This window comes from Amphiura filiformis, chromosome 16, assembly GCF_039555335.1.
Source record: "Amphiura filiformis chromosome 16, Afil_fr2py, whole genome shotgun sequence".
In the NCBI taxonomy this organism is placed as follows: Eukaryota; Metazoa; Echinodermata; class Ophiuroidea; order Amphilepidida; family Amphiuridae; genus Amphiura; species Amphiura filiformis.
In genome coordinates, this window is record NC_092643.1 from 4,865,273 (window position 1) to 4,889,050 (window position 23,778).

A 23,778-nucleotide genomic window follows, 5' to 3' on the forward strand; every position below is an offset into this window, starting at 1 on the left:
AAGATTAAGGCCATGTCTTATGAATTTCGACTGGAATAGCCCATTATTAAGTAGGTGCTATCCCCGGGTGCTATCTTCAGAAGATAGCGATATACTAGTAGTAGTACGCGGTGTCATAGTGCCTACAATTAATAAGAGCTAATAAGTTATAAATACCCCATTGACATATAGGTGGTATAGATTTTAATGAGTCGGTGATGCATTCATCATATTATATCACATTACTTTATCACCAGATCTTAATGATGACTGTGGTTACCGTCAACAAAAAAGGTTTTAAATAAGATCATCGGTATGGGGTGTATGGATATAATATAAAGGTTGGTCAGCATTTTCGTCATTAAAATATATATAATAAATAGTTCTTGATCTAACTCCTTTCGAATTCGATTTATCATGTTTATTCTAAGATCCATATCAACACATCCGGGCAACTACGAGTGTTTCATTATATAACCTTGTGTGCAGGTATTTTTTGATTAAATGATTGTTTAAATACTATACGTGAATGACAACTATTATTAGTGTAAGAACTGAAGAACAAACAAGCTTGAGACTGAAATAAATCAATTCTACAACTTGCAACCGACTTGACATAAGAATCGATTTAATTCTGATAGCAACTATTTTATGTTTGCCAATCTCACACCTTATGCTATAATTGGAGACCAAAATAAAAAGACTACAGTTTGCGTATGACTGACGTCCTGTCAACCAGACCAAAAATGCTATACTGCGCAGGTCAGTAACCAATCACATCGCACCTTTGCCCTGACGTCAGACGCATTTTAATTCGGTAGCACGGTTTTTGGGTTCATGAGAAAATTGACTAAAATAAATTGTACACCCTTCCAACAATGCAACATAATGGATGAGGCAACTTATGGTGAACTCTAGAATAAGGTTTCGTGGCTTTCTGGCCTTTATAGAACCTTTTTCATGAAAATGGTTCTTCTAACCTTTACAGAGCCCTTTTTAGTTCTAAGTGTACATAGGGAACGGTCTTCACAAATTTGAGCGTATTGCAAAAATATGAGTATCTTTGTGGACTCTCGAAATATAGGCATATGTCTTTTTAACAAACTGAATCGTCTCCTAGATTGTTCTGCCTGTTTTCATTGAGAAGCGCATGAAATACAGAAATCACTGATGAAGAAATCGGGAAACCTTGACTTGCAGGTGACTCTTCATGAGATATAGATGTAATAATTTAGTCCTTGAAAAATAGTAATGTGGTAAGGGAGTGTTCATAAATACTTTGGTGGGTTGGAAAAGTTGGAACTCGGGCATATTTTGATCCCCCAAAAGGTGGATTTTTTTATTCCTCCTTTTTATGGTCTACAATTTTTTGATCAACCCTCATGTCCAGAAACCAAAAATATATCATAGTGTTACACCTAAATTGTAGTAAAGTGTGAATTGATTTGAAGCTTTGAATACTTAACATTCATGCGCTCATATCCCCTTTTTATGACCCCAACTCTTTTTTATCGTCTTATATTTCCAACCCCCATCGAAGTATTTATGAACACTCCCTAAAGTATCAATTAAATGATTATTGATTTCAAATATAACTTCAAATAGCATGCTACCTGTCTAGAACATATAGTTATATTGGCCTATACAACCCACAACACTATGCAAGACACGTGATCAACTTTATTTAGTTAACAAGTAAGGCCACAAGGTCTATAATAAGATATCGACAAATATGTCATTTTAAATTAATGAAGCGTATTACAATAGTTATTCATGTTATTGGAATCTCTTGGGACTACAATGTACGGTTGGTAGGCGGTGCAGGAAATATATTAGTATAATTAGTCCGTACGCCTCTCAGCTATGATTTTCTCATCTTCACTGATCTGAGCTGAACGAAGAGTTTTTGCAGCATGTAAAATACTAAAATACATAGCTTAGGATCGAATAAGGGACAGAGGTAAGATCATCGGTTGCTAACCCTGTTTGAGTGGCTTATTCGTTCGATTCGAGTACAGACGCTTTGCCATGTCATGGTAAACCATGACATGGCTGAACCAAATCACAACAGTCATGCATTAGCTCACCTGTGCTTGACTGGATGTTGCGACGATATTGATGAGTAGCTCCATGATTCACATCTCGAAATTTTCAGATAGTATTTCATAACCGACTCGACTAAGATTTGTTAATAATCAAGAACATGCGGACTTCGAATACGACAATGAAATTAGTCCTACTTACTCTAGCATTTTTACCTTTATTATCAAAGGGTAGAACACTAACTGAAAAGGAAACAAAGACTCTACCGTTTCTTAAATCTAATAAGTCATTTTTCAAGTTGCCAAAACAGAATGAGCAACTTGACAGAAGTAGGAGGGATACGTTGGATTTTGTTGGGACGGTTGTGGATTATAGCAATGATGAGAAGGACGATATTCTTCAAAGACATCTAGATTTGAGGGCTGGAGTTACACCAGAAGCATCCAATATGGAATATATGGTAAGCGTGTATGTTTCATGATCATGTTTGATACAAATTAAGTCAAGTTGCCGAAATTCTCGGCAAATTATGTTGGTGCTTTATATTTTGTTGTAGTTTAAGATAATTTGTGTTTGTTGTTTGTCTACATTCTACAGATCTCCATCAACCAGCTCAGCTCCGGTTGCTTCGTGCTGTTCCTGTTGTTGTTTGGAGATCTGCAGATGTTTTAAATATTTTGTTTTGTAAAAACCTTTGAGGTCTTCGGACTGAAAGTGCTACCGGTATATAAGCGGATTTTATTATTATTATTATTATTTTTCTCGTCCATGATGCATGGTGACATGCAGTGCCAGCATTCGCTATTGACAGCATGCAGTGTATATTCAAAGCATGGCAGATCTTCTCTGAAAAGTACATTATTTGCTGTATTGCAATTTTTTCCAACAACAAAATTTTACCTTGAGCTGGTTTTCAAATCAAATGTGAATAAATACAAACTACAAGAGGATATACTATGGCCTATAATAATACCAAATTTTGTCAATTTTAAACCAACTTCCAAGATATTTGAAAATCAGTTTGCAGATGGATCTATTTTATCTATTTTAATTCAATTACAAGATAACTATTGGTGTTTGGTTACGCCAGGGATATGATGTGACCCTGGTTAAGGGATCTGGAATGAGCGTTTCGACAGTATTTTTTTGTGGGACATGAGAGCACATCAGACATATCTGAATATGAAAAATGTCTTTCTGATATCAAAAATTTTTCATTTTTTGAAATTAACCATGTAAATTTTATGACAAATTATTGAAATTTGATATTTTTCACATTTTTGATATATAACAGTCCTCGAAGTAAATGTTATAAATCTAAATATATTCTTAAAGTGTATGTAGCTGGGAGGAAAACCCGATGATCAATTGAAAATTTTGACCTTTCATATCTTCAATACGAAAGGTCAAAATTTTCAATTAATCGTCGGCTTTTCATCCCACCTATATACACTGTAAGTATAAATCATCAGATTTATAAAGTTTACTTCGAGTACTGTTAAATATCAGTTTTTAATCATTTGCCATAAAATGTGCATTACATTGCGAATTTCAAAAAATCAAAATTATTTGATATCAGAAGGACATTCTTCGTATTCAGAATGCAATTCGATATGTCTGATGTGCTCAAATGTCCCACAATAAACACTGTCCAAACGTTCATACCACATCCCTTAAGGCGAGTAGATATCAATGGCCATATTTTACAAGCGGTATTGTTGGTCGAAGCAGCCAAATAATCGATTTTCGTTATCTAAATCAATATATTATTGAAAAGTAACACTTTGATCATGTTTTGCAAAAGTTCATTCTACAAATCATATACTTTGAAAACTTGCTTGATTTATTGTTTGTTGTTGAGTTATGTACGTTTTTAAAAATTGTTGTTTCAACCCTCTTTACAACATAACTCAAGAACCACAGAACCTACAAAAGTATATCTGTGATATTTGAATTCCTCTATGAAATGGTCAATGCATTTTTTGCCAAAGCTCACTTCCATTCGCAAGATGCTGTGAACTACCAAATCGCAACAGCTTAAAATAGTTGCTAACCTTAGCATGTTTTATCTTTAATGCCAAATTTAAGAACTTTTCACCACATATATAAAAGTACACATAAAAGATTCCGAATCCAGCACCCCAAAATTGACTAAGAACACTTCTCAAACGTTGTATAGCTCTCTGGGTAGACCTCAATGTTTTCTAGAGGCTTTTGGTAGGCTGGGGCCCAGCTATGGTGTACAGTAGTGCTATTATAAGGCAGGGTGTGGTACCACGATTAGCCGAAGCCGTTTATCGGTAAATGTTGACGTTTTAGCGTGCCGCAATAACGCTGGGGTGTTGATTGTTGGTACTCTCTCACCCTCCTTCGGAAGACGAGGGTCGAAATTATTTTTATTCTGGATACATCTTTCTTTGTAGAAATAGATTAAAAAAGGGCTTGAACGATATGTTTGTTTTTGTTTTTGTTTAATTGCATATTATACTGGGAAATTATTACTCCCATGCAATGGAATTTTCGTTTCGTTTCATTTACGAAGTAATGTCGATAGTAGCGTGATCAGGAACGCATCATGTATGTCTGTTCATCTGTTTAATGTTAATTCGTTGGCTATCGCTGCTTTTTGGGGCGCTCTCTACGGAGGCGTCCCACAATATAGGCATGTGTTTGTGAGAAGCTTCTAATTTCACTCTTACTAGATTTACTCCGCAATTGTTTTGCTAAAATTATGCCCTTGCTCAGAAATAAAACCACAATATGTTTGGATTTTATTTTTTTATTGTTTTCTGTTATGCACAGGATAAAATGGTGTGCGTATATTCTTTGTTTAAAAGACAAAATTAATGGATTTGTAAAAACACCAAATAATCCGCGACCTTTGTATGCCTTCAACCTGACCACCGTTTGTCTTAAAACCCGATAGACGATGACATTTGACCATAAGATCAATGGCCTTTGTTTGCCAATTACCATAAACAAATCTATATAGCGGTTATTGCCAGAGTTGTAATATGGTGGCACAATTGGGCGGCAAACCGTATGGAAACAACACGGTATATACTTTGACCATACACTAGGATCCACAACATGCTTATCTATCATGGGAACAGTTCTTAAACCTTGATGCTACCCAGTAATGTTTGCTTAATTAGATGTTATCTTAATTAGAGCTCTAGTAGGCCAAATGTTATTATTTGCATGGTATAATTGACTTGGAAAGTTTGTTTGCTGGGGAGTTATAGGCCTATATGTCAGAGTCAGGATGTAGGTATCATTATGCCTCAAATCACGAATTATTGTAAGATTTAGTGCAGAGTAGGTTAGATATGAAAATGGAAAGTTACAACAAATGACTATACACCTGATTCGTGAACTGTGTCATTTTGAAAGACTCTTCCTCTTTATCCTTCATCTCTATTTGATTTTCAGTGTATTAGCAAGTAGATGATGTATATGTATCACAGACGTTATACATTTATAAAAACTTAACGTTTTCTATTGGTCAACATAGGCGTAGATCCCGGGTGGTTTGCCAGGGGAGCTTACTTATTTGTGTCTTCTATACTATTCATCATATACCCCTGCATAACGAAATTCAACAATATTCAATATCCAAAGCAATATCCTCACTATAATAGGTCCCAAAAACAGAATTTTTCCCCACCCACATAATCGCAAATTGACACGAAAGCTTCATTCCCATTTTTTTCATCCAAAACGGTCCTGTCATACATCTTCCCCAATCAAACACATTTCTCTTGCATTTTATCATTTCCTACTCTTCCCTAGAAAAATCATTATAATACCAAATCTACACACCATGGAATTCACCATATCACGTCCAAGCACTATTCATCATATACCCCTGCATAACGAAATTCAACAATATTCAATATCCAAAGCAATCTCCTCACTACAATAGGTCCCAAAACAGAAATCCCCATCCCACATAATCGCAAATTGACACAAAGCTTCAATCCCATTTATTTCATCCAAAACGGTCCTGTCATACACCTTCCCCAATCAAACACATTTCTCTTGCATTTGATCATCTTCTACTCTTCCCTAGAAAAATCATTATAATATGGAATTCACCGTCACGTCCAAGCTCACATTGGGCGCCCCATTCCTTTTTTAAAGGAATTTTTATTGTTATAATCATTGTTTTTGTGTGCTATCACACACGGAAGTATATGCATCAAACATTTATCATTAAAACCAAAGTTGAAAACAACGGAATTTTGGAATTTCCAATGCACACCCAACACAATGTGCGCATTAAACATATTTTTAAAGCTTTTTCTTTGTTATGCGATTGTAATTACTACAGTAATCAGATTTTGGTCATAAATCCATGACATTTTTTGTTTTAGAGGGCTTCGAATTCGTGCGGATTTGCTATGATAATCGTCTTCAAAGCTTCAAGGCTTTGTAAACTGAAAAATACGATTTGGAAGGCCGGTATACCAGTATAAGATATCATTTCGTTTTCAATCAATAACGTGCGATATCGATATCTCAGGAGGGGAACTCAGTTTATTTTGGGGGTTTCGTAGCGAATCGAGGAACTGGTTTGCAAACAGAAATGTTCAATAATGCACATTTTCTGATCATTACTGTCAGAACAAATAAAATGCTCCTCTAAATTGGTATCCTATTCAAAGGCGTTGTAGCTGAATCAAAAATAAATCGCAAGACCTTTTGGTGGAAAAAAAGAGCTTGATGGGCACAAATTGTATGCAATCATTGAAACAGTAAGCTTGTGCAATGAAACATCTGCGCTACCGTATGACTGACCCCGGGAAAACTCATTAATGCTATAGCCTTATAGATTTCCCATAAATATAACACATAAAACCGTATTCAATCAATAGTTAGTCTATTCTCATCTTCTCTGGTCTATCGAACACCAACATTTACTTAAGTCAATTTCGATCACTCTTTTCATGTAGACCTAATTGATTCTGCTTAACAAAAACCAATGTACTTTGGCTGTGTTTGCGTTGCTTACGGGTTTAGGGACCGTTCACAAACACTTGTTAGGGGGCCTGATGCAAAATGGGAGGGCCTTAAAAGTTTTGACCCTACTAAGGGGGGGGGCTGAAAAAATTGACCACAAATTTTCTCTGAAAATTGAGTTTATATGCTTTTCTATGGGGTTGACCCATAATTTTCATGTCAAAAGGGCACCTTGACATTTTTGAGATCTGAAAAAAGGGGGCCCTGAAAAATTTTCGCGATGAATTTTTGCATCAGGCCCCTCCAATTTGTGAACAGTCCCTTACAGTACAACCAACCGAGCTTTCCGAGTCGAGAGATCTTTTGAACCGCTTCCGAATCAGATAACCGATTTATAATTCATGATATTTTTATCAAATCCACTTAAGGGGGGTACTACACCCCTGTGGTAAATCTGTGACTATTTTTGCATTTTTCTCAAAAAATAATAACACACTGGTAACAAAAGTTATGTATATTATTGGGGCAAGGAATCCAATTACTATACTGAAATTTCAGTGACTCAAGGTAAGCGGTTCAGTATTATTGGAAATGAGGTACATCCTAGTGGTACCTCTTTTCTTATCATAAATAACGAACCGCTTGTCATGGGTCACTGAAATTCCCGTGTAGAAATTGGATTCCGTGCCCCTATAATATACGTAACTTTTGTTACCGCTGTGTTATTAGTTTGTGAGAAAAATGCAAAAATAGACACACATTTATCGAGGGGTGTAGTACCCCCTTAACATGCTTTATAGAGGTTATCCACTTCTCTCATGTGTGACTTCTAACAAAAGGCGCTGGTTCCCGTAGTATTCCTCATTCAAGCCAATTCAATGCTCGACCTCGGAGTAACCTGCATGACTTTGGCGGGCTATTTTGAAACAGTCATGGTTGCACATGCAAGTAGTCCTAAACAAGGTATGGCAGTCGTTGATAGGATATGCAGCTTATAGAACACGGATAACCTCTATTAAAAATTTAAATCTCATGCAAAATACGAATGAATTAATGAGTCAATAATGAAACTTTCAAGTCAGTATTGGAGTAACATTGTACTTTTTTTTTATAGTGGCATAGGGGCACGGGGGTCAAATGCCCCCCCCCCCCCAATCGATTGCAAAATTTAGAAATTTTAGGAAAATTGCCAAAAACGGCTTGTGCCCCCCCCCCATCAGACCCGGTGCCCCCAATCATGGTCGGTGCCCCCTCAATCGGATGACCCACGCTATACGCCACTGTTGTACAACTCTGATGACGAAATGCAACAATTTTCTAAGGGCTGATTCATAAACTCCAAATTCAACGTCGAATATCGACACGTCTATATTTGAGCATGTTGAGGGGATATAGTATTTCGTTAGAAACGTTGGAACAGATTGAATGACGAAAACTTATTGAAAGTTTCCGACATCAAAAGTATGAGCCAGCCTTTTGACTTGCTTGTTATAATTTTACCACAATATCAAATGGTTTGCAGTTATAGTTATAGTCATAGTTAAATAATCAATCGACCTGTTTTAATTAATTTAATTTAGAATAATTATTTAATTATCATTATTTGCATATTCAGTTCAAATCATTAATTAATTATAAAGAATCTGAAATTAAGAATTGTGATGATAGCTTTATTATCTTTTAGGCATGAGAATTTTCAGTTTCAAAACTAAATTAAGTTTTTTTTAAGTCAAAATTTCCGCAACCTTATTTAATTTCAGCCTGTTTTTTTTGGGTACTTTTTGCCCAATTTCACGCGAATTTTCAGATTTTTTCATTTTTTTTAGGAAAGTGCAGTATCATGCCTAATCTTTACATGTAGCCTATATTCGTAAATTTAAGCGCAAGTGATTGATATATTATTCATTTACATAATTATTTGTTATTTATTCGTTGGTTTATTTTTGTAGTATTGGGATGACGACTTAGCTACAATGGGCGAGCAATGGTCATCAGTGTGTCTCTGGGAACATGGTCAACCAGACAATATCTCTCCTTATTCATCTCTTGGTCAGAATCTGTGGTTAGGGACAGGGAGTCTAGGGAGTCCACCTGATCCCGTACCAGCAGTACAAGCGTGGTACAATGAAGATCGGTATTATGATTATGATGCGAACAGCTGTTCTGGAGTTTGCGGTCACTATACACAGGTAATTAGGCTATGTTATCAATATCATGGTGGCATAAACCGCGTAGTCCGACATTTTACATTGGTAACCTTGCGGGGCTATTCTAAAGCTTGGTATAATGAAGATCGGTATTATGATTATGATTATGATTATGATGAGAACAGCTGCTCTGGGGTTTGCGGTCACTATGCACAGGTAATTGGGCTTTGGTATCATGGTGGTATAAATCGCTTGGAGGCATTTTACATTGGTAATCCTGCGGGGCTTTTCTAAAGTTAGGCATAAATCTTACTATCGCTTCCTCGCACTTGTTTTCCTACTATATACCATCATACTTGAGGTTAGGGTTAACGTACCAACGAGAGCAGTTGAGAATAGTCATAACACACAAATAATCCAATTAACTTATGCTTGTTGCTAGAGCACGTTTATTATAGTTAGTCTATAGCAAAACTATTTTTACAGAACATCCCTGATTGTACGACCCTCTAAAACGTGAAATTAAAGGAGTATTTCGTGATCCTAGCATCCTCTATTTATGTCATTTTTCATTAGATATCCACGAAAAAACCTATTCCCAAAATTTCAGTTGATTCCGATTTTGCGTTCGCGATTATGCATGATTATGGCCTATATGTGTATTTACACTGCTCCATAGACAATGCGTTGTAATTTCGTTCTGGTGCACCAGAACGAAATTCAAATTTCACGATATCTTTGCTAAACGAATTAATCAGCAAGAAATATTTTGTACATAAACATTATATAGCCAGAGGTTTCCAGTGATATAAAAATCTCAACTTTTTTTGAGAAGAGTGGGGGATGAGGCTGTGGATCACGAAATGCCCTTTTAAGATCATAATTATATATTACAGGTTGTATGGGCCAATTCAATCTACGTGGGCTGTGGACGAGCGTTCTGTGAGTCTGTTAGTAGTGGGCAGTATTCGAACGCATGGATAGTCACGTGTAACTACGCACCTGCGTAAGTATAGACAATTATTTCGTGTGTAGAACCCCCATGCTTTTATCACAAAGTGCACAATTGTACCAAATACTAGGGTTGTGGGAAATTGCAAAAAACCCAAAATGGTTCTTTCTGTCCTTACCCAGAACCTTTTTGATGTCTGCATGTATATACCATTTTCAGATTTATCTCATAATTCACACCACACGGCACGGTGGTAGAAATTTAAAAAAAAGTTTGATAATAACGAAAAACAAGCACCTGTTTTATGGACAGGATCAAACGACCAAAATTTTGCATTTTGGGAGAAATTTTTCTTTTTTACTTTGGCTTAAATCATGTAATATCAACCGTTTTGGCCAATATTTATTGATTTTGACTGAAAATTATTGAATAAAATTAAGAACATATTCAAAATATGTCTGTACGTCCGTAAAACAGGTTTTTTTTAAATATACTATACAGAGGCAATTACGTCGGCGTTCGTCCCTACTTTTCAGGGCCCAGTTGTACAGAATGTGATTCAGGCGTAGGCACCTGCTCTTCGAACCAATGTAGTGAGTAAATTCTTATATCTGATATCTTTTTTAATTTAAGTGACGTGATTGAGCCACTGAAAGAATTTCATATCGTTTGTCTGTGAGAATCAATTATGAAGTATCAGAGATGCGCTGAATGCGCACATAACCATCCTCTTACCATGCTTACGTTAACATTTTTGTCTATCTTAGTCAGTATTTTAATTGATATCGATGAGGAAAATAATAATGATGATATCATAATCATAATAATATGAATAATAATAATAATAATAACAACAACAACATTAATATTCATAGATAAACTACCTTTTTAATAAGAGTGCTCAATGCCAATTAAGAAGATAGAGCGTATAAAAATTCAAAGTTTAGACCTTCTGGAATAGAAGTCGTTACCCGTGAGTTTCACGCCTCTGGAATAATTTGGCTGTTGACACCATGGAATGTTAATTCTCCCATTCAAAGGGGATGGTTGTCCAGCCAAATTTTCTCTATTCATCGTGTCATCTGATGATCGCCTTTAGGGATGCACCATTAGATTCTCAGGGGGTGGGGTAGGCAGTTGGGTCGGGGCAATTTTTTTTCGCCGCGCGGCGAAGTTTTTGGTGTTTTTTTTCGCTGCTAAAGGCGGCAAGTTTTTTAAAACTTTCATATTTTGCATTTATACAATGCACTGTGAGTTAGGTGGGGAAAGTTTTTGTTTTAGTGTTGGTGGAGAAAGTTTTTTTTTTCAATAACTTCCTACCCCCCCCCCACGAGAATCTAATGTTGCGTCCCTTAGGGGTGAAACTCAAGTAACGACTTCTATTCCGGAAGGTCTAAACTTTGCATTTTTAATAGTAATACTAATAATAAAGTTATAAGTTCCATTTAACTATAATGTAATTAACGCATACGTTAACGTGATTTGCTAAAACACTAAAATAATCGACCATTTAGAAAAACGGGTTCGACAATTTCACTGATTAATCTCTTGCGATGTTTTGCTTCATTGCAGGGAATTGCACACAAGACGGAGTCTCATGTGGTAAGTCTGTCAGAGATCACACGATTTGCAAATATATACGCCATACGCCTACTAAGCGCTTAACCCTTAATTTATGCTTGTTGCGGTTTATGCCATGCCACACACCGACATCGCCTGGCTAGCGCTAATAATTACTTGGTACATCAGAGATACTAAAATCAATACCCGGGAGCGGTACACGTGAATGTGCTATGCACGAGTTTGATATGAGACGAAAATCTTTGGATACCGGGGTAGAAAGTGATGAATATCTCCCGTAAATGATTTCGTCTAAAGAAGCCAGATGTGGTTTCTTGCACTTGAATATATGTTTTGAATAGATATGATAGTCGTTAGCTAGCGTCTTGAACTCAAAAACTGACAATAATTCTGATTTTATATGTGCCGAACTCTATAGCGCAGTGTATAGGCCAATCGTGGAGGTAGTCTAAAAGCAGATGACATATGGCGTACCATGGTCACTCACACACAGCGAGGTCAGTCACCGAGCTATTGTCAGTAGCCTTAGTCAGATGTCCTTCGGCCCATTATGCGTCTCAAAACTATTAAACAGGTCGGAACAAAATGGCCATGTGTGGCGGTGGATTCAACCTACCATGGCGATTTCTGCCATGAAGATATCGGGGCGATGACACTGTGTGCCAGGAAATCCGTTTGAAATCACGCAAGCCGCCCCATATGATTGGCTAATTGTCGTAATCTCTGAACAGTGTTAATGTCCAGACATCTCGCCCAAGATCGTGTAGGACGTGTCCAAGGGATATTTATAAACAACAACAAGTATCAATAAAAGAGATGTAGATTTGTGTAGGTTCCGCAACGAGCAGAAGGCCTACTGTTCCCGGTAAGGGAAATTCTCAGTCACCCAAACGATCCCTTGCCAATATCCCATGCAAAGATCACGCACCGTGTGTTTATTCCATCCCATTACCCAATCAGACCGCAGCTCAATTAGCCAATCAGATCGCATCTTCAGAGATCAATCAAAACACAGAATTGTCATCCAATCCGAAGATCACATTGCCTGTCATCTATAGTCGAGAGTATTTTATCGCTGCATCCTATATCTATATATTTCAGTCCTGAAGAGTCACCTGACGAAAGCTCGACCTTTTAATCCGACGGTTGCTTGTTTTTGTAATTTTTAATGTAGGCGAATAGTTTCCGTTTTCTTATTCATCGAATGCGTTTCCGTTGTATTAATAAACCTTAAATTGTAAGAATAGAGGCAATGATTCTTAAAACAAAGATTTGTTACGATATGATCATATTATTTTTTCTATGCTCTAGATTGCAATGCAGTGTGTCAAAATTGTGGCACCTTAACCAATGATTGTACGTGTGAATGTCAAGCAGGCTGGTATGGCAGCGATTGCAATAGTAAGTATGGACTTCAACGTCGCCCTCATCGGTCGGTCGTATACATAGTGGTAATATTAATTTGGGATTCGGCACTATGCATGGGATGGCACACAACGAATTATGGATAAATTCCTAATCCAATTTCAACTACGTATTGTTGAAATCCGGCGGTTCAAATATGAGGCTACATAGGATTCATCAAGATCTTTTAAGATATGAAATATTTTGTCGGTTACAACGCGTGCTTTAAGGCTACACGACGTCTTGTTGGTCGAAGCAGCAAAAAAAAAAGATTTTCATTATTAAAATCAATATATTATTGAAAAATAACACTTTGATGTTTTGCAAAAGTTCATTCTACAAATCATATCCTTTGAAAACTTGTTTGATGTATTGTTGTTAATGAGTATGTACATTTTACAAAAGTGTTGTTGTTTCAGCCCTCTTTACAACAACTCAAAAACCACATTAAATACAAAAGTATATCTGTGATATTTTAATTCTTCTACACGCTCGCTATGAAATGATCAATGCAATTTTTGCCAAATCTCACTACCATTCGCAAGATGATGTGAACTACCAAATCGCAACAGTTTAAAATAGTTGCTAACCTTAATATTTTCAGCTGAATGTTTGGATACGCATCAATATTGCTGGCAGAATCCAGGATGGCCTGGTCCTCAATACTGTGATTTTCACCCTGCCGTGCCTGTTGGATGTCCACTTATGTGCGGAGTCTGTGGTAAGTTATTATTCCCTATATATTTATATAAAATGTTGGCTCTCCAAATCCGAAAGATATGCAAAGACTTCCGTGTAACATGGATGTGCAGACCAAACATCGAAACTCATTCTAGGGCCAACAGAAAACGGTATTCCTTTCTGAATATAGTCTTGACAAAAGAAGTACTTTTATAGATACGATTAGCTGTGCTTAACCATTCTGCTTCATTTTGGAGTATTCCCATTGAAACTGTTGATAGAATTTTCTGGGTGATACACTATTAGGCCTATCCGTCATAACCACACATGAAATTTGCAGATCAAAAACTGGGGTTCTTTTTGCTATTTCATTTTAAAAATGTAATGCATATAGATGTTGAGATGTTATCTCGTAATGACGACGGTAAAATTCAGTACAACTACCTTTATATCGTTATGAATACGGCAGACGGCCGAATCCAGATTCGGCTTTTGGTAAATTTATTTTACACATGCATTACATTTGAATTCGAGAACAAGGGATCAATGCTATATCTATAGAGGGCAGCATATCGATTTTTTAACGGTTGCCGTCGGTGACCGTACTGTGATGCACCGTCAACTAACCTTGTATGCCGCCCTCTTTTGATTACTTATTTATGCTGTTATCATCTGGTCTCCGTTAAAAAATGATATGCTGCCCTCTATCATGTACAGCATTGATCCCTTGTTCTCTAATTCAAATGTAATGCATTCGTAAAATAAATTTACCAAAAGACGAATCCGGATTTGGCTGTCTGCCGTATTCATAACGAATTATAATGTGATGTGTTATTTTGTACACCGTGTCAATGTCTGATTATATTGTTTTTATTACAAATTTCAGAAGCGGCTACAGGAGACGAAGTTTGCAATGGTAAATATTATTATATAAACACTATGACACGTCCGGGGCTCGAACCGGCAACCTTCCGATTGTGAGTCGGTGCCCGTACCGCTAAGCCACCATGCCCCTGTCGAAATACCCGTGTTTAAGTTTTAGCACATACAACATGTACAACGCCATTCAAATATATTTTTATGTCGTCAATAAGGTACAGGTTGTATTAAAATGTCCTATTTATCAATTTCCAATTTAATATTATGGACAAGACAGCCGCATGAAAATGTATTACTAATTTGAGGATTTATGTTATAAAAGTTCATTATAAATCTTGGTCATTTCAAGAGGACCCAATATTGTGTTTAGAAAATGAGTGAACTGATGGGTAACAATCATAATGATGCACCACCTGTAAGTTAAACCCTTGCTACCAAAATTCATAATTAATTTATAGATATATCTGGGTTTATTTTTGAACAGCACAAACATCTACTGCAGCGGTCGCAACGGATGGAAATGCAGTAACCGATGGAAATACAGTAACCGATGGAAATACAGTAACCGATGGAGGCAAGTTTAGATGAGTGTTTTGTAATTATAAAGTGGCAAAGTCGTGATGAAATATTCTTAAGCTTAACTAAGATCGTTAGTCAGAAATCGACTTTTTATTAATCAAAACGAATTCATTTGGTTTTATGATGTAGGGCTACTTATATCTGCCATTTCAATCTCAACCCATTTAAACGTCATCAACACTAGCCTTTTCGAAGTATGGCTTACACAAAAGGAGGGCAGTCTTCAATCTGGGTAAAAGCCGGAAACTTCAAAAGACTTTAATCACTTCATGCAGCGCTATCCTAGTGCCCGCCATATCTCGAAAAGGCTATTGGTTTTAAATATAAGATCATTTTAATGCATTAAGCTATTGAAAATAAACATTTGAAAGATACATTATTGCATGACATCATACAAAAATGGGTTTTATAAAAAGGGTGAACGAAAAAATAATAACTTGACATTCATTAATAGATATTAAGCTAATTTTAAAAACAAATTAGATTTTTTTACATTGATACACACAGGTGAATCGGCAAATACTGCAACAAACTCTGTTACCACAGTTACCACACAAGCAACTACAGAGGCAATAATATGTGAAGGAATATCTCAGGAATGTCAAAATGGAGGCACATTTAAAGAGAATAGTTGCACCTGTAAATGTACAGATGAATATCAAGGCGATAGATGCCAGAGTAAGTAGAATTTATCCCCCTGTTTTGGGCATATTGTTACGAGGCCAAAATCAGCTTTTACCGAATTCACACGAATGCACAATAAAAATACACTGTTTGATTAAGTTAACAAAATCTAAGTCTTTAATTGAAAGCTTGATACGTGACAATGGAGGCACTTTTAAAGAGAATAGTTGCACCTGTAAATGTACAGATGAATATCAAGGCGATAGATGCCAGAGTAAGTAAATCCTCTTCATGTTTTTGTTGCTTATTATGTCAATGCAACTATTGGGTTGATCTGTCTCTGTCATTTCCCAGCTCTTTGGCTGCTCGTGCTACTTGCCTTGTACATTCTCTTTCTACTGGACACAGATCATCTCCATGTGTTTTAATTTTAAATAACTTCCATGATGTGTGATTTGATTGCATAAACAGTGGTTGATTAAGAGCAGGGGGCTGGTTATTATTTTTGTACCAGAGATATAAGTTTTTGGGAAATCTCCTTGGTTTGTTTTGGCTTGGTTCTTTCTCGGGCATTTTCATGCTTTTCACAGTAGTTATTTCGTGGCTTATATCTTTGTAGTGTGTCTTTTTTCCCCACCAGTCCCAAGTACAGGGAATAAAAAAAAATTAAAACAAATTCCCACCTGTTTTGGGCATATAAACTGCTAAAAAAAAGTAGTAGTTTATCAGTAATATGCTTAACAAAGAGGCAAGTTCTGGAAGAAAATAACACTCAAAGAGTTCTACAGAACATATCGTCATGAATTCGACAGACGGCCGAATCCGGATTCGGTTTTTGGTAAATTCATGTTATGAATGCATTATCTTTTAATTAGAGAACAAGGGATCAAGGCTGTACATAATAGAGGGCAGTATATCAAGTTTTAACGGAGATCAGATGATAACAGAGTAATAAGTAATCAAAGAGGGCGGCATGGGTTATCTTGCGGTGCATCGCATTACCGTAGACGATTATAACCGTTAAAAATTTGATATGCAGCCCTCTATAGGCAAAGCATTGATCCCTTGTTCTAATTAAAAAAATATGTATGCGTAACATGAATTTACCAAAAGCCGAATCCGGAATCGGCCGTATGTCGAATTCATAACGATATGTTCTGCGTATATCCCACTTGTGTCATGTTAATTCCTTCAATTTTGTACCCATTATATTGCCAAAAGGGAGAGTTTCACAAATGAGAGAATATCCATTGACTTCTTTCCAACACGCCAATGATGAACATAGTGTATAGCCTCTTAAACCATAGCTAACCATCACGGCGTAGTGAGCAGGTTTCAAATGGGGCGGGAAGCGCTTTGGGCCATTTCCTATTTTTAACTCCATACACCCTATATGGAAGATGTGGGTTTAATCTCCCACACAGGGGGTATGAATTTCAAATGGGGTTACCTGAATTGGCTACTCCATTTGAGATTCACACTCCCTGCATGTCTTCCATAAGGGTGTATGGATTTCAATTGGAATAGTAAGAGCTCAAGTCATTTTTGAAATCTTACATTTTCGATGTCTTGATCTATCTATCCTCAAAATACATTATAGGCTTAAAGGGTATAATATTCAGTTGTATCCGGTTCTTTTTCACACAGATAGCAAAGAAGAAGCTAGATATGGTGTCTTGATTCTTTTCATTGATAGTATAGAAAACGTGAGTATATCAACATAATATTATTCAGTAAAAGATAATACGAAGTTCATTCAGAAAGTACTGCATCTAACCTCGTATTTAGTTCCGTGTTTAATTTAATTTACCATCTTTTTGAGGATCCTATTGTTGTCTTTGAAATTTCTATAGGCCACACTGGTTGAAAGCCTCTTGTTTTCCTCTTGAATCGCAAATACTCTCTAAAATATCATATTGATTATGATTTTGATGTTTTCAGATTGTTAAGAAAATATTCTGCTGTTTTCGGTGCTGTTAGCAAACTTGTTAACAAGTAGATTAAATCCTTCATTCATCAGTCTTTGCATCATAAAATGAAGCATTTACAATCAATGCACATATTTTCTTGTACAAACAGTACGATTCCTATGTTGATTTGCTACGTAGTCTAGTGGCCCAATTCATCACCGAATACTGCAATGACAATGTAGATACGTGCTGTGGGACACCTGGCAAGACCACACCGTAAGTTATCTTACCACTACCTGCAATACCAATAACTATGGGACTTAAAAGGGTATTTCGTGATCCACAGAGATTTTTATATCACTGGAAACCTCTGGCTACATAATGTTTATGTACAAAATATTTCTTGCAGATTAATTCGTTTAGCAAAGATATCGTGAAATTTGAATTTCGTTCTGGTGCACCAGAACGAAATTACAACGTATTGTTTATGGAGCAGTGTAATACACATAATCATGCATAACTCGCAAACGCAATATCGGAATCAAGTGAAATTTTGGGAATATGCTTTTTTCGTGGATATGTACTGAAAAATGTCATAAAAAGAGGATGCTAGGATCACGAAATACTCCTTTAATAGTATATATAGTCGGTAATTGCTCTTTTGATGTATATTTTTACACTCAGTATAGTCAATGTCTCGTCGGTAAATCCAAATCCTTCTTCACAACTACACAATTATGACATTCCTGTATTTGAAGCCATTGTATCTAAACTTTTTTTTTCAATCTGAAAGCACAAACAATTGTTTTATCATCAGACGTACGTTAAAAGAATATTTTTGGTTTCGTCTCGTGGTATTCTTATGAAGTTTCATGGACATAATGGGAAAATGAAAGTCATCATGTCTCCATTTATCTTTACTAGAAATTTGGTTGAATTTAATCACACACCATTTTTTATAATATAATATAATCCTTTGTTAATAATTATTGTCTGCCTTGTGTGATCAGGTAAATGGTCTGAACCGGGTTACATGCATAATATGTTTCGTTTTAAAAGTAGGGCATTATGCTAACATGTTTTCAACAAAGTGATATGAAACTACTTGACTTCTTTTTTTATTCATATCCAGTCCTCGAGAGTATGATTTCGTTGCAACTGAAAATGTCGCCACTGGTATGGGCTACCCCTACAATCACGAAACTCGCACCGACGCATACTGGACAATGTTAATAGTGACTGTGCCGACAGAGACAGACCTGTGTCTTAATGGTATAATGGACAGCAGCAGGAAAAGAAGGGATCTCCGGCCAGTTTTGTCAATTTATCGTCGATCAACAGGTAACGTGGCATGAAAAACGGCATATTTGTATGTACATCTGTACGCTTATTAAGCTGTCGATATAGGCCTATTACAGGTTTCAACCAGGATGTCACATATCAGCAGAGAGCGTGGCCTAATTAAATGGTTCGAGCGAGTACTTGTTTTTGGTGCACATTGACCAGGGTTCGATTCCCGGTGGTAGATATTTGCTGGGATATTGACTTGAAGGGGGAGTTTGAAATTAAGTGGCAGTTAGATTGAATTCCAGACTTCTGCTCTCGATCTCCTTTATTTAATTTGATTTAATTTCATGTCATTTTTCAAATAGATTCAGCTTCATATCTACCACAAGACGTCCTACTAGAAGTAGTAGACGAAAATCTAGATAATATCACATCTACGCTGGATGTAACAGTTGATAGTGTCCAGGCAGGAGAAGTAGAAGAGTCCAATACTAGCGGTGGGTTAGCGGCATGGGCAATTGCACTTGTCGTTATTGCAGTGCTGGTTATCATCGTCATCGTAACTGTTGTAGTGATATTACTTTTGAAAGGGTTTGTATTGATTAATCAGTGATATTGATTTGATAATTAGGCCTTACTGTTATTCTATACTTCAATTAATTATATTACAGAACCAATATCACCCTATTGACTTTTTGTTTAATCCCATAATTCCTTGTGGTCAGAACCCAGATGTCGTCATTTGACGTCACGCCAACTTGCAATGCGCGCATCTGCAAATGTCAGCTCAGGTCTACTCCTTGTGTATTTTTACATGTAATGTAATTAGGGTACGGTTACAATGTAGGGCTTAGGATTAGCTTAGGCCTACACTAAAAATGATAATAATGAGGGATCGACCATCAGAGAACAAGGATCTCTTCCAAGTCTTTTTGTGTCAGTGCATATAGGGGTTATCTCTCAGAATCTCACATTTGAAAAAGAAAAGGTGCCTCCTCCTTTCCTCGAGCACTGTTGGACTAACTACTGACCATGCTAATTTTACTTTTAAAAAAACCGCCCCAATTCATGAAAATCCTTTGGCCAAGAACCAAAACATCAATTTTATAGTGCTATATGTTTGCCAAATGTTTCAATACGTGTACCAATGCCAATTGCATAATTATTAGCTAAATATTCTCTGTTAATTGTAGAGCCATCCGAACCCGGCATCCAAAGAACGTGTCCAAACCATCGTTTTGCATATCCACCTGTGCATGTTTTACAGCTAGGAATTTTTGTTCCAAACCAGCTTACAATATCTCAATCGTGTTAACGAATTTTTTACATTACTCTTAATCTTGCAGACCAAAACCTCATAAAAACCAAGTAGATGAACACAAAACCTCATCAAGAGACTCAGGTATGATGAAAACAATCACATGCAAACTTTATTTTTATCACACAAATATGTTTAAAATGTTAAAAATCTAAAACTTTTTCAATCAAATTCTTAATTTTTTCTATCAAATCTTGTGTAAAAAAGAAAAAACAAACTTGTTTTACACGATATAGTTTTGCTTATAGATATAGTTTTGCCTAGACACAGCAAACCAAAAATGTTTTTAAGGTGTTATAAACATGCTTTGGTTTTTGTCAAAACGTTATAATAACATTTAAATAATTTTTGGGTTATATAAAGGCATATGAAACAAAAAGTTATTGCAAAATGTTTTTTAGAAAACATTTCCAAAATAATTTGTTATACCGTAAAATATCGTCTACGAGCATATAGAGTGCTTTTGATGAAAGCTAAATCTAGACGCCATCCATTGACAAAACTATAATATTATGGAGTTTGAGCAAATTAATTACCGATACAAGCATATTATAAACAAGTGCTATTGTAAGACCAATCTATTGTATTGGCATAAAACACACTATATGCTTGAAGACGAGGTTTTACGGTATACCTTTTACATAGCCCGACATTTAAAGGTTTTCTGAAAACCGTTTGCTGGGACGTTGGAGGATACTTACACTTTGTATTGGTATTTTCACTATTTTCCCCTCTTTAGGAAATAACAACAAGATGGAAATGAATACCGGAAATACTCACCCCAATTCAAATGAGAAGTGAAGAAGAATTTTGCTAAATTGATACTAAATCAGGTTTGTGAATGTTTCTTCCATTTGTTCATGTGTTATCGTAAAATTCAGGCGGGTCGGACGGGAGTTTGACCTAGTGGTATCTGCACTCAAAAATTGAGACAAATAAAGCTGACACACAAGAGGTCATTAAGGGGTGTCATTTCCGCCCCATGTACATTATTTTTCTCGGGGTGGGCTGTTGTTTTTATTATATTGGTCTTAACCAGTAACGTAGCCAGGATTTTAGTGTGAGCGGGCAAAATATTCGTCTCCATCCTATTTTTAGTCATTTTAAGGACACTTGACTCTTTGCCGTCCCCTTCTTTGACTCATTTCTTATAAGATTAATGTATTGATAATTACTAAGTACAATGCAGTTGTTTAATTGAACGACGAAAACGGGAGCGCCTGCCACCACCCTTCGCCAGGTCCGTAAGCAGGGGGGAGGCTGGGGTCGGTCGCCCCATCCAAAAATGCCCAAAAATGTTGACCCAAAAAAGTCCCATTGGGTTTTTTATGCCTTTTTGGTCAGAAAATGTCCAAAATTAATTATGGAAAAAAGAGGCCACTTTTTCAAAATCCGCCCCTAGTCCAAAAAGGTCCAAATTTTGAAAAAAAAAAAAATCCACTTTTTCAAAATCAGCCCCCCCCCCCCCATGAAATAAATCCTGGTTACGGGCCTGCCCTTCTTCTAAATGTCTTTGTACACGCTTAATATGTTATACATTTTAAAATTACAGATTGAAACACATCTTCTGCAGCGTGAAAGGACCATGCACCGACCAAGCGATGGGGACTTTACTCTGGTGTTGCACTGCGCCACCTACCAACACATGATGTCAAAATACCACCGAATAATCGCATAAGCTTAATAATTATAAACATCTCAAAAAATGTAAAGATGATCCCCCTTAAATAATGGCCAATTGGCCATTATTCAAAAACGGGCTATTGTATTACAAATCTGTAAAATGCGTTGGAAGCAGAATTTATTTCTGCACATTTTGACACCTCATTTGATACGATTGCCCAGAAAACAATAAAAACCGGTCAATTTAATGTAGTGCGGTCCAGATTTGAAAGTTGCACTTACAACAATACAAAAACATATATCATTACACAGATTTCCTTCCATTATACTGAATACAAATCAATAGAATTTACTGCAACTTTCAAATCTTGGGTTACATTGATTTAAATGTACTCTGTGACGTCAATATTTAGTCAATTGCTACAAATGAGGCGTCAAAATGTGCAGAAGTAAATTCTGCTTCCAACGCATTTTACAGATTTGTAATACAACCACCCGTTTGTGAATAATGGACATTATTTAAGGGGAGTTAGTTACTTTTTTGAGATGTTTACTTGTATTATAGTGGTATTCAACTTACTTTTAATGTGTATAATTTATGTCTTGCCACTTTTTAACCCTATAAAAATGATGGACACTTTTTGTAAAACCAATTATGTGCAGATGTAGTTTTTAAATAAGAAACTTGATATTTTTCGGCTTTTACGGTAGCTAAAAATGAGAAGACAAAATAACTAACTTTATATTTTTTTACAAAACAAAATAATGAAACAATGAAATGTAATAATTTTAAGTTACTAAAAAAAAAATGTGTACTTTTTAACATGGTAAAGACAAAGAATATCAATATAACTTGTGACAAAAAATTAATATCTGTGATTTTTTTTTATTTGAGCCCTAAGGAGGCATGTTAAATTTGAAATGAAGGGGAATCAGAGGGTCGATAATTTTTCTCGATTTTTTTTCTTCAAAACTCCCATTCCCGCTGAGGTAAATTTCAAGATTTAACTATCATGCACCAACATAATTTAAATAGGATGGGATGAAACTTTCATACAGCATAGAGATTTACGAATTGTTGTAGGGATTTTTTTTGTTCTTCAATATATAAGAGTGAAATATAGGTTTCATATAGCCAGGCAATTGTGATAGATGTGCCTTTACAACTTCATCATTAATCTACGGATATTGTCTACAAGGTGTAAGGCTAGCTTCAGACTCCGTATTGTACGTACAATATTGTATGTACAATACTTTTCGTGACGTCAAAAAGTATTACACGTGCAATAAATATACGTGCCACGACGAGTTGAATCAGATTAAATAACGCGCTATAACCCTGACGGTTCATTGTTTGCTGAATCCAAGCGAGGTCACCAGAAAATCTATGCAAGAGAAATTTCTACTGCTGCTGATGAAAAATCCTAGAGTGCCTTTGGAGGTTTTTTCTGCACTTTACCAGTAGCCCTAATAAATTCATAAAACAATAAAAATCAGATAAAGATTTAGGGCAAATGTTTTTACTCACTGCTCATCTGATCCACTTTCCCAGGAAACTAAATACCGATACTCCTTAGTTTTTCCCTGACTTTCCAGACATAATTATGAGTAAACATCAAATTTAATGTTTACAAAACAATCAAATATATATACATTCTTTTGCATTTTGTACATAAATATTGATATCAATAATGTAGGCCTACAAACATTAAAAAAGGGGGCCTAAGTGTATGTCTATTTTTAATCATATACTAATTCCGCCATGCCCAAACATATCTTATTATGAAATCGTGTAATGGAACCCAAATT

At 36.1% G+C, this 23,778-nt stretch overlaps 1 protein-coding gene and 1 long non-coding RNA gene across 2 annotated transcripts; both read left to right on the plus strand.

Moving 5' to 3' along the window:
* Positions 1–2,022: 2,022 nt before the first annotated feature.
* Positions 2,023–21,169, plus strand: LOC140136460 (uncharacterized). The gene is made up of 14 exons (XM_072158183.1): positions 2,023–2,482; positions 8,934–9,173; positions 10,028–10,137; positions 10,585–10,676; positions 11,656–11,685; positions 12,976–13,065; positions 13,673–13,789; positions 14,636–14,665; positions 15,113–15,202; positions 15,715–15,889; positions 18,874–19,082; positions 19,394–19,619; positions 20,375–20,430; positions 21,086–21,169. The coding sequence occupies exons 1-14, from the start codon at positions 2,183–2,185 to the stop codon at positions 21,145–21,147; spliced, it is 1,827 nt and encodes a 608-aa protein (XP_072014284.1). The 5' UTR covers positions 2,023–2,182; the 3' UTR covers positions 21,148–21,169.
* Positions 16,028–18,011, plus strand: LOC140135447 (uncharacterized). The gene is made up of 3 exons (XR_011856515.1): positions 16,028–16,105; positions 17,479–17,537; positions 17,911–18,011. It is a non-coding gene; the product is annotated as an uncharacterized lncRNA (long non-coding RNA).
* Positions 21,170–23,778: the final 2,609 nt, after the last annotated feature.